The sequence below is a fragment of the Leucoraja erinacea genome, chromosome 2 (assembly GCF_028641065.1).
Source record: "Leucoraja erinacea ecotype New England chromosome 2, Leri_hhj_1, whole genome shotgun sequence".
Classification (NCBI taxonomy): domain Eukaryota; kingdom Metazoa; phylum Chordata; class Chondrichthyes; order Rajiformes; family Rajidae; genus Leucoraja; species Leucoraja erinaceus.
This window is the reverse complement of record NC_073378.1, coordinates 131,569,243-131,581,610: the sequence shown is the minus strand read 5'-3', so window position 1 is coordinate 131,581,610 and position 12,368 is coordinate 131,569,243. Positions and strand designations below refer to the sequence as shown.

General features: G+C 45.2%; 1 protein-coding gene across 2 annotated transcripts in view; it reads left to right on the top strand.

The window, feature by feature from the left end:
• The window catches only part of hsf1 (heat shock transcription factor 1), an 89,292-nt gene extending 78,105 nt beyond the window's left edge, over positions 1 to 11,187 (top strand). For both annotated transcript variants that reach the window (XM_055665402.1, XM_055665408.1), the window contains 4 exons: positions 2,167 to 2,272; positions 5,646 to 5,711; positions 9,993 to 10,059; positions 10,952 to 11,187. In XM_055665402.1, the coding sequence (XP_055521377.1) occupies positions 2,167 to 2,272; positions 5,646 to 5,711; positions 9,993 to 10,059; positions 10,952 to 11,151 (439 nt within the window). In that variant the 3' untranslated portion in view covers positions 11,152 to 11,187. The remainder of the gene's footprint in view (positions 1 to 2,166; positions 2,273 to 5,645; positions 5,712 to 9,992; positions 10,060 to 10,951) is intronic.
• The last annotated feature ends 1,181 nt before the right edge of the window (positions 11,188 to 12,368 follow it).

Sequence of the window (12,368 nt, the reverse complement as noted above, 5' to 3'; positions counted from 1 at the left end):
AGGCCAAGATCCTCCGTCTCCACAGTTCTCTATTAACTGCACAGCTTTCTACCTCACTAACATGACCTAAACCTTTTTTTTAAATGAGCTTGTGTTTCTGTTTGCTGCCTGCTATGCACGCATTTCTTTCTGTTCTGCCTGAGTGAGTGCGTGCGTGTGCGTGTGTGTGTGTGTGTGTGCTGCTCTGTGTCTGTTTGTGAGCATTCTTTTCCCAGTGGTGGTCCTGAGATAGATGGTGATTTCAGTTTAAATGCTGGCAATGACATGGGCCAGCTCCAAACACTGAGCTGAGAAGGGAAACTATTTATGACTTGTTGGTGCCAAAGTGTCCGGTGACTTCAGTGACATTTAAGGGCCTGTACCACTAACGCGACTTTTCAGCGACTGTCTTCGACCTTCAAGCTCGAGGGCACTCACCTGAAAAACCCCGAGCTGGATCGACCGTCAGTGATGAAACCGCGAGCTGGATCGACCATCAAAAAACACACACACGCGCGCACACACACACACACACACACTACAAAGGTGGGAGCCAGGGTAAGCGGGGGAGCGCTGTCTGAAATTCACACCCGCGATGAACAGGAAGGTAAAAGACGGCAGTGTACGGTAGGTCCTTTAGAGAGCGCGGAGGGGTGGGAGAAGGAGTGGAGACACTTTTAAGAAGCCGGGCAACTTGTAATAAAGTTTAGCGGGCATTTTACCTACCGGTTGGTTCTGAAATCTCCAATGAGCCAATTAAAATGCCCGGACAGCAAAGGAGATTACCTACGGCTACCCTCGACTGCCTATAACTACATAGCGACCCCACTCCACTGCACTACGAGTTCAAAAGAACCATGCCGACCAATTTTTCCTCGACCAAACTGAGGCCGCGAGTATGTGGGAACTTCTCTCGAGCATGAAGGAGAGTTCCAGTGACCTCCTAGGACCACGTGTTGACCATTTGAGTCGAAAGCAAACTCCTCTCAACTCGCAAATGAGGTTGCCGCAGTGGGACAGGCCCTTTAGGCCGAAACAGTCCCACGTTACCAGCGCATGGATTCATTCGTATTTGACGTGGACTCTTGTATTTAACAACAAGCATTCTATGATTTGTTGATACAAGGAACTGCAGATGCCAGTTTACAATAAAAGGCACAAAGTGCTGGAGTAACTCAGCGGGTCAGGCAGCATCAATGGAGAACATGGATAGGTGACGTTTTGGATCGGGGCCCTTCTTCAGAATCCTCTTCAGTCTGAAGATGGGCCCCAGCCAGAATCCTTGGTGTCAACGATCCATGCTTTCCAGAGATGCTGCCCGACCAAGCACTGTTACTTCAGCCCTTTGTGTATTTTTCTGCGATATTGTTGTTACTTGATCACGAGACATACACCTGCAAATCTCCCTTCACAAAGGCAGGAGCATTATAGTCTCTTTTAGTGTAGAAGGATGAATTTCAAGAGAATTAAAACTTTCAGCAGGATGCTGTCTCGAAAATTATAAAATGTGTTCTGGCAGCATTTATGTACAAAATCTGCTTTGGTTGAACTGGTCTCTTTTGGTGCTGTACAGCCCTGCTCCACGAGAAGCAGGCTCAGCAGAAATCGCAGGGGCAAGAGTAAGCCGTGCAATGCACCAAGTCTGCTCTGCCATTCACTGAGACTGGCTGGTTGTGTCTCCCATCCACATTTGCTCATGGCTCCCTGGTGTCTTTTATCTTGAAGCTACGACCCCCAAATCTTCGAATGTAAAAGGAAACAAAGTGCTGGAGTAACTCAACGGGTCAGGCAGCATCTGTGGAGAACATGGATAAGTGATGTTTTGGGTGGGGACCCTTCGTCAGAATGTGGAGTTGTCTGCTGCCAAGAGTTCTCTGCCAAAGGTGGTTCATTGTCCAAAGTGAAACAGACTTCTGCCTGGATAAGGAAGAAAGAGTCCGAGGGTGGAAGGATATTTGGAGCCTGGGATAGTTTCAGTGTGGCCATTACCGATCCCAGAGCCATTGTCCCGCTGCACAATGGTGTAATTAGGTGGATGGGGCTGCTGCTTTATATTTCAACCCACATCTTGGTTTATTTTTTGCTTCTTGGAATCCTTCTGAGGAGAGTGATGCAATAAACATAGTGAATATTGACATTGTTGACTTTTAAATGAAAGAGTTGTGTTTTGTTTCTTTACATGTGTAGAAATGATCTCTACAATCACTTGGATCGAATTGATTCCAGCCTGGATAACCTACAGAACCTGCTGTCGGGGCAATCTTTCAGCATGGAATCCAGCACACTTTTAGATGTAAGTTTGTGTTTTTGTGGTCTCCAGGTAGAGCTTTGTGTGTGGTGGGGGGGGGGGGGGGGGGGGGGGGGGGGAATTGGGTAGCATTCCCTGTCTGGGCCCCTTACATAGACCACCGCTGGAAGCATTTCCTTCCACAAACCACTGCCATCCAGCACCACCACCTCCATCTCCAGCTGGGACTCAGTTGCCACACTAATGCCCCTGTCCCACTTAGGAAACCTCTGGAGACTTTGCGCCCCACCCAAGGTTGCCGTGCGGTTCCCTGAGGTTTTTGTCAGTCTCCCTAATGGTCGAAAGTGGTTTCCGCTTCTTCTATGTTCCAGCGATTATTTCAAAAAATTCAAAATCGGCCGCGACTAAAAAATAGGTTGCCGTTTTAAAAATCGGTCATTTTTTAGTCGAAGCCGGTTGCGATGCTAGTTGAAGGTGGTTGCCAGAGGTTGAAGGTCTTACCTTCCACTACCTGCAACCACTTTCGACCATTAGGGAGACTGACAAAAACCTCCGGGAACCGCACGGAAACCTTGTGTGAGGTGCAAAGTCTCCAGAGGTTTCCGTTCAGGTTTCCTAAGTGGGACAGGGGCATAAGTTGTCAATCCAGAGACGACAGCCCACAATCCAGATCGATGCAGGCAGAAATTGGTGCCAGCTTTTCTACAGGATACATGCACCTTTTGGGAAATGCTTTAGCAGCATCCTAAGACCGTATAATATCCCCAATAATTGCCAAGTCTTCCTATTCTGGGTAGCACGGCTCAGTAAACTGTTTAGCTGCTGCAATATGGAGTCCATAATTCAAACCACTTCCTGTAATGCAGCCAGACTGCTTCCATTGACTAGCTGCTCTCCCCGAGGTTTTTTGAATGAGGTTTTACTGAATCTGTTGTTCTCCGACCCCATCCGTTTACCTCTGTTACAGTGGCTTCGACCATCCATTTCACAAAATCAAGTGTTTGAAACAAGTGACAAACTTTCAGGCATCTATTAAAATGCAGTATTATAGTGGGATTGATGCGTACAGCACAGAGACTTTCCTATCCAAGTACTTTTTAAACATTGTAATTGTGTCTGCCTCCGCCACCTCCTCTGGCAGCACGTTCCTGATATTCAACACTCTCCGTGTCAAAAACAAACCCCTCAGATCTCTTTTAAATTTCTCCACTCTCACCTTAACCTAAAGAGGGACATCCATTTTTAATGTTGCTTCAGCACTTCATATCTGACTGTTTCCTGCCCTGGGGGGAAAGACTCCACCTTCCTATATCTCCCCCTCCTAATTCAATAATTCCAAGTTCTTATTCCTCTCAAGGCAAGGAGAGTGATGCCCGAATACATGGTATAGAATAAAAATATTTTCAGCCTCTTATGTACCAGTGAGAAATAAATATAACCTCCAATCTCTTTTTACACCTACAGGCACCATCCCATTAATTTCTTCTGCACTCTCACCATTGGTACCACAACCTTCCTGTAATCTGGTGTCGAGAAATATATATATTACTCAAAATGCAGTCTAACTAACGTTTTGTACAACTGCAACATGATATCCTAACTCTTGCACTCATTGCCTCAAACTGTGAAGGCAAGCGTGCCAATGCCTTCTTCACTACCCCATCCATCTGTGTTGGAGCTTTCAGGAAACTATGAACTTGCAGCCAAATGTTTCCCTGTACATCGTGCTCCCAAGATTCTTGCCATTGACACTAAATATCCTCCCAGACATTGACTGCCCAAAGTGCATCACCTTATGGTTAAATGCCATCTGCCACTACTCCACCAAGCTTTCCAGCTGATCTATGCCCCGCTGTATCCTTAGACAATCTTCTTTTCTCTCTACGATTCCAATCATTTATGTTTAAGAAGGAACTGCAGATGCTGGAAAATTGAAAGTGGACAAAAGTGCTGGAGAAACTCAGCGGGTGAGGCAGCATCTATGTGAGGCTCTTCTTCCCCCCTCCCCCCCCCCACCCTCACATCAGTCTGAAGAAGGGTCTCGACCTGAAACGTTGCCTATTTCCTTCGCTCCATAGATGCTGCCTCATCCAATAATTTTTATGTCATTTGCAAGCTTACTGCTCATGCCCCCGACATTCCCATCTCAATTACTCCTATGTGACACATGATTGACATGGATTTCCACTCAGGAACACCTTCTGCCTCTATCTCCCAGCCAATTTGAATCCAGTTCACGAAACATGCTTCGAATGCCTAAGAAGGAACTGCAGATGCTGGAAAATCGAAGGTAGACAAAACCTTCTGCTTCAAATGCCTTGTGCTGTCACCTTCTGAGCCAGTCTACTGTGCAGGACCTAGTTACAAGCCTGACTAAAGACCTTATTGACAACATCTATCCCCTTGTCTACATCAATTTCCTTGGAAAATGTAGTCAGAATTGTGAGACCTCATCACCCTGCACAAAACCACGGCGACTCCTCCTAATCAGTCTCTACTCTTCCTCCAAATAGGCATGAATCCTGCCCCTCAGTACCTTCTCAGCACCTTACCTACTACTGATGTAAGTCTCGCCAGCCTATAGTGTCCGGGCATGTCCCTACTGGACTTCTTGAACAAGGGGGCAACAGTAGTATTCTCGTGCTTCTACTTAACTGTGCTTTTAAACACCTAATATCCAATGATAAGAATCTTTTCAATATGTCACAGTTCTCAGTTCAGGATGCAAGATGATCAGAACCTTGGGAATCCTTGTTTTGCTCTTCATGATAGTTTGCACAGTTCCATGTCGCAAGGCGAAGTCACAGTTCAAATGCAACTCAAAGATAAACAGAATTTCACTGATCTGATCCCCTGTTGATTATTTAGCTTAACAAACTGATTCTTTAACAAATGTTAGACTGAAGGTGCCACTGTAACTCATTACATAGTTAATTAATGATTTCTCTCATTGTTGCTATTGGGACCACTGATTGTAAAGGTATATTTTCTCGTTCATTAACTACAGATTCTCAACTATTCCAATAAATATTGTGTCAATTGCAAGCTTACGACTCAAGGCCACTGCATTCTGTGGTTAATGAACCACAGCTTTCCCTACCCCACAAGCACCGTCACCAGTCCTCCCACAAGAAGGACTGAAGTCGTTCATCCTTCATGAGTGTGTTTAGTGATGGACAAAAAAATGCTGCTAATGCCGGCAATCTCCACATTCTATGCCTTTTTTTAAAAAAGCAAGTCAAATTAGGAATTAAGTCGTTAGTTTTGATTGACTTGATAGCACTATATAAAACCCTTATGTAATGTATGGCTGCAGAAACGGCATTTCGTTTGGACCTCAAGGGGTCCAAATGACAATTAAATGTATCTTGTATCTTATCTTGTATCTTGTTATGTATTGGTCTCCTCCTGTCTGCAGCTGTTCAGCCCGTCACTGTCTGCTGTCGATCTGAATTTGCCAGATGTGGAAGGTAACCTTGCTGCAGTAAGTAACCAGCAGTTGGGTTCACGCTTTGTGTTGAAATAAAGCGGGAGAGTAGGCTGCACTGTAGTGTGGGCTGGCGGGTTCCAACCTTCATTAGAACCAAGTGTTGCCCTCACTGCTTAAAGCCCTGTCCCACGGTATGAGTTCATTCCAAGAGCTCTCCGGAGTTTAAAAAAAATCAAACTCGTGGTAAGCAGGGAGAATGAACGTAGCGGGTACGTCGGAGCTCGGGGACGTCTCTTACCGGCTTGTAACGGGAACGGCAGATACTTGCTAGCGGCAGTTAAGCACGGGAAGACTCGTGAAGATTTTTCAACATGTTGAAAAATGTCCACGAGAGCCCCGAGTACCGACGAGTGGCCATTACCGTAAATCTCCGAGTTCGAATCAGGACAAACTCGGGAGAGCTCTTGGAATGAATTTGTATCGTGGGACAGGGCTTTTAATATTTGCCTCTGTGTGTGCTTGTCTGTTTAATTATTTACATTGAATGAATGTGGGTTCCACTGTCAGTTTAAGTGAAGCAAGGAAACAGGACATGAAAATACTACTTAAGAACAAAAGTGGGCCACTCAATATCTCAGGTTTGCTCCGCTCTTGAAATAAAATCTGACGTAACCTCAATTCCATCTACCCTCAGTATATCTTCAACCCTTGCTTACCAAGAAACTCCATTTTTGCCTTAAACAGTGTTCCAGAGTCTCACAAGCCCCCGAGAGAGAGGTTTCCTACCATATTTTTGCGATCGTAGTTCTTGATTCTCCAACAAGAGGACACGTCCTTTCCACATCCAGCCGCAGATGCCACAGGATCTTGCGTACTTCAGTTAGGCTCCTCGCACTCTTCCAAACCCCAGCCGACACAGGCCTCACCACCACGTACATGTTCAACTGCAGTGGTCCAGTAAACCTACTCCGAACTGGAGGCCAGTACTCCAGCAGTGGTCTCAGGAATGCCCCCATACAACTGAAACATTAACTCCCTATCTTTGAGTTCCCATCCCCCAGCAATAAACAATCATTCTTCCATAGCTTTCCCCAAATAAATGTTATACCAACATACTGGTCTTTTGCAAATAATAGTCTGGGACATCCAGATCCCTGTGCATCTCAGAGTTCGACAATCTCTCACCAATTAGAAACTTGTTGTTATTTTCATTGGCCAAAAAGACAGTTTCTTATTTTCCCATTTTATGACCCACTTGCCAGATCTTTTCCTACTCACTTAACCTATCCTATCCTTTGCAGAGTATTTCCTCACCCATCAGCAACTTTAGCAGCCGTGTTTTCACTGTCTCCGCCCAAATCACTTGTATAAATTGTAAAAAGGTGAGGCCCCGCACACCCATCGCTAGGCACACACTGCGTTACATCTTGCCATCCAGAAAGAGATCCGTTAATGGTTATTGCCTGAGAGACAAGAGAGACTGTAGATGCTGGGGTCTGGAGCTGGAGGAATTAACGCAGGGTCTCAAACTGATATGCCAACCATACTTTTGCCACCATAGATGCTGCTCGACTGACTGAGTTCCTCCAGGTTTTGCATTTATTTAATTTCTGTTAGGTGTCTACTCTCCACTCCGTTCATAAGCTTTTATTTTTTTGCAATAGCATTTGATGTATTCTGGAAATCTTAGTACATCCACAATTTTCTCTTTATTCACAGCAAATGAGATTTCTTCAAACCTAATTTCCCAAGTTACTCAACAAACCATGTTGATTAAGATGAAATCCTTTAAGTGGCCTGCTCTAACATCTGTAATGATAATTTGTAATATCTTCCCTGTGACAAGATGTAAAGCTAACTGCTTGCTATTTTGAATAATTGAGAAAACTAGCTCTTTTCCAACATAATGGAACCTTCCCTGAATCTAAGAAATTTTGGAAAACTAAAGCAAACACATGACAACCAGCAAAATCCTAAGGTTAGGTTTAAAGGTGGCTCAGCCAGATAGAATCATAGAATGATACAGTGTGGAAACAAACCCTTTTGCTGGCCCAACTTGCCCACACCGGCCAGTCTCAGCTACACTAGTCCCACCTGCCCATGTTTGATCCAATTCCTTCCAAACCTGTCCTATCCATGTACCTGTCTAACTGTTTCTTAAATGGTGGGATAGTCCCTGCCTCAACTACCTCCTCTGGCAGCTTGTTCCATGCACCCACCACCCTTTGTCTGAAAAGGTTACCCCTCAGAATCCTATTAAACCTTTTCCCCTACACCTTAAACCGATGTCCCCTGGTCCTCAATTCACCTACTCTGGGCAAGAAACTCTACAATTTTTCACAACCATCTTCACTATCTGCAAAACCACCTTTTATTGTATCATCTGCAAACTTGTTAATATTGCTGTATATGTTCTCATCCATGACAAACAGTAATGGGCCCAGCATTGAACCATGAGGCACACCACTTGTCACAGGCCTCCAGTCCGAGAAGCAACCTTCCACCATCACCCTCTGCTTTCTCCTACAAAGCCAATTTTCTATCCATTGAGCATGGGATCCTTGGATCCCATGCGATCTAACCCTCCAGAGCTGCCTCCCACACAGAACCTTGTCGAATGCTTTGCTGAACTCCATGTATACAACATCTACAACCCTGCTCTCATCGACCCTTTTGGTCACATCTTCAAAAAACCCAAATCAGATTTGTGAGGCATGAACTCCCATGTACAAAACCACGCTAACTATCCATAATCACTCCTTGTCTGTCTAAATGCCTGTATATCCTATCCCTCAGAATAGTCTCTAGTAACTTTCCAACTACAGATGTTAAACTCACCGGCCTATAGTTCCCAGCATTTTCCCTGCAGCCCATCCTGAATAGAGGCACAACTTTTGCCACCCTCCAGTCTTCCGGCACCTCTCCTGTATTTAAAGGCGGCTCGTAAATTTCAACCAGGGCTCCCGCAATTTCCTCTCTGGTTTCCTACAATGTTCTCTGATATATCTGATCAGACCCTTGAGATTTGTCTACCTTCCTACATGAAGGGACCTTCAGTACCTCTTCGACCGTAACACTGACTGCTCTCATGACACTTCCATTGACTGCCCCAAGTTCCTCCGTCCTCCTGCCTTTCTCCTCTGTAAATACAGAGGAGAAATACTCATTGAGGACCTTGCCCATCTCCTGTGGCTCCACAGAGAGATGACCGCTTTGATTACTGAGGAGTCCCAGATGAGCTGCTGCCTTAATGGACCTCCATGGACATGGGTTCAATCCTCAAGTGCCGTCAGAGTAGGATGTTTTTCAACCCTTCTGCGTTTCCCAATATATTACTTCTAGTGAATGGTGAGCGGTTGAATTTGGGGTTGTTTGGGCGAAGCTGGGGGAAAATCTGATAAAATTACGTGAAACATGGATAGGGCCGGCAGTCTGAACCATTTTCCCAGGATGGAAATATGAACTGAAAGAGGGCTTAACTTTTAAGGCAGAGAGAGAAGATGTGAACTCCTTTGTGCAGAGCAAATTAATTTTACACAGGATGATGGGTGACGGTGGGGAGTTGATGAAAGAAGGTACCATAATGATGTTTAAGAGGCATTTAGACAGGCAGATGGACAGGCAGGGATTAGAGGGATGTGGATAGATTGTATTAATTTGGCACAGTCATTGTGGGCCATTCCTGTGCTGTTCTATGTACGATAATAAAATATGATTGGATTTGTGTAAAATTAACATAAAACGGGTGCTTAGTCAGTGTCGACTCTGCAGACATCGGGCTTTTATCCCCAAACTATAACACCCTGTCTGTAACTCTAAGGTCCATAAGATCCAGGGACTTGACAGCCTGCAGGTCCAATAATTTGTGCGGTACCAGCAATTTGTAATGGACCAGGCACTGGCAAATGGGATGAACTTAGATGGGGCATCTGCCTGTTTCCATGCAACATAATCAATGTACTCCCCACCATCCAAGCACTGTGCAAACTGTTTTCATCTCACGCCTGGACATTGGTGCTTCAAAGACATGGTTCTGGATTGCACTCAAGCCCACATTGCGCCCAAGACAATGAGAGCAGAAAGTGACCAATCGACAGCACATAATGCAGCACCAAGGAGTCACTATAAACACAGCGACTTGTTGGGGATTGCTACCTTCAGTGTAACTTCACATCGAAGAGAGTAGACCTACCCTGGCCTTGTTGCTATCGTCTGTGTTCATGAGCTTTTAAACTACCTTGAACACGGACAATAAGGAGAGGTATCTACGGATTTGACAAAATCATTTAGTCCATGTTTCCCACATTTCTTTTATTTTACTAATTTCCTTGACAGATGCAGGATCTTTTGGGCTCACAGGAACAGAAGTGTTTAGAGACACAGTCAAACACGGCAGATACAGGTAACGTAAAGTCTGATAAAGCTTATAACGCATTTTGTCAGCCGAAAGTATAACTTCCTATTCTTTTTTTTTTAACCAAAAATATATTTATTCAAGTATTTATAATACTAAATAATTCAAAACAAAACCCACCACCATAGTACAAGTAAATCTAATATTCTCCAATAACCGTTTCACAATCCTTATTAAGGATGCATTCCACTCCCGCGGTGCCCAGCGGTCCCGGAAATTCCCCAGACAGCGCTTAGGCCCTCTCATGTACCACTTGGGCTCTATATGTGCTCTGCTTGTACTTTATAACAGAAGAGGATGGAAATAGTTATCTCAGGATAGACATCAGGAGCAGTCCATAGAGCACATGAAGTCAACTCTACCATGCACTATCCACTATCCCTCCCTCACATGTCCGTCCAATCCCTATTATCCGGGCTAGTGCATTCCAAACCTTTTGAAACCTCCTGGTGCAGAAATTCCATCCCACCGCCACCTTGCCTTCATCATAAATGCCTAGCATCCACCCTCCCCCCCCTTCTCTTCTTCAGAGATGAACATCTGAGAAGGCTAGAAATAAGAAACTGTAGAAGCTGGTTTATTTTTTTTTAAACTCAAAATGCTGGAGAAACTCAGCGGGTCAGGCAGCATCTCTGGAGAACAACAGATGCTGCCTGATCAGCTGGGTTATTCCAGCACTTTGCATCATTTTTATCAGAGGAGGCTGCCTTGGTTCTCTTTTTGCCATTGAGTGCCTGAGAACGTCACTATTCGTAGTTGTTTGCAGTGATTGTTTTCAGAAGCCATTCATCCCAATCCTCCCCATCCCTCTTTGTCTGTTGACCACTTCTGTCTCTGTGTGCTGTGTAGTAACTTGTGTTTTGTGCCCCTCTATGTCCAGGCAAACAGGTTGTCCAGTACAGCGCGCCCCCTCTGCTGCTGCTCGACACCAACTCCAACGACGCAGGAGACCTCCCCGTCTTATTCGACGCCGGAGATTCTCCGTTCTTCTCGCCGGATGAGAGCCTCACGGACGACGACCCACTCTCCCTCATATCAAGCACCAACCTGACACACACAAAGGATCCTTGCATCTCCTAACTGTAGGAGCAAACCCTTCCCTCCCCTCCCCCTCCCCCTCCCCCCCCCCCTCCACCTCCACCTCCCCAAACATGCCAGTGTGGATGGAATATTCATTCGGGTCACAGCTTTCTGCTGCAGGAAAGGATGCAGTACAAAAGAGTGAGACTGTACCTTTCAATATTTAATTTTGATGAACAGTTTGTGTTACTAACCTGACATTCTCATGGCAAGAACAGTCCCACAGGTACTGTAACGGAGAAGGGAGAAGAGTATCGTAGGGTTCCTCCTCCTGTTACTTGCGAGACGGACAAGATGATTGACTGCAGCCTGCAATGCTATAGTCTTGTTTCTTAGCGCCTCCCACCCGCCAGCCCACCCCATGCACCACCCCTCCCCTTGGGAGACGGAGAGCAGTTAGACCTCGCTCCGGAAAAAGTCTGAGGAAATGACGAAAGTGCCCTGATTTTCATCCTGGGTGGGGGGAGAGAATAATTCTTGATATCTTGTTTAATTTACTTCTGTGCTGCCCCTCCTCTCCAAGCAAGAATTTCATTGTCCTATGTGGGACACATGACAATAAACTCTCTTGACTTGACTTGACTTGACACCCCAACCCTCCCCAACCCCTTCCTCCACCTTCCCTCCATGGTCCTTGTTTTTTTTTTGTATATTTACACATTAATCCAGTTGCTGATTACTGAAGATGTATTTTTTGATTCATATATTAAAAAAACGTTTTTTAAAAAGCCAAGTTAATTTCCAGCTTGTACTGAAGCCTGTGATGCTGTGGTAGAGAAGTGGTTTATTTTTTTATACATTATATTTTGGAAGCTTGTAAAAGGGTTTTGTGAAGAATCAGAAATTGGAATGGGGGAGGGTGGTGGAGTCTGTAATGACGACTTGTTAACCCATGCACATCTCATCTCCATTTCTCCCTCTCAAACACATGCGCAAACTCCACCACAGTGGAGGCTACTCAGCTTGATGTTCTTTCCAGCACTAGGTTAGTTCAAGGGGGTGAAGGGGTATGTGTACCCGTATTTTAAATGCGTTTTATTAGATCTTGGTGCTTACAATTAGCAAGCACGCTCTCACCTGATACCCACCATCCCCATCCCCCCCCCCAGAGTTGGGAGGGAGTGTAGTTTTTCAGATAAGCTGCTGGCCCTGCTTAGGTAGGTGCAGAGGAGCATAAAAGGCATTTTACAAAGAACATTTCTTGTAAAAATGTCCTG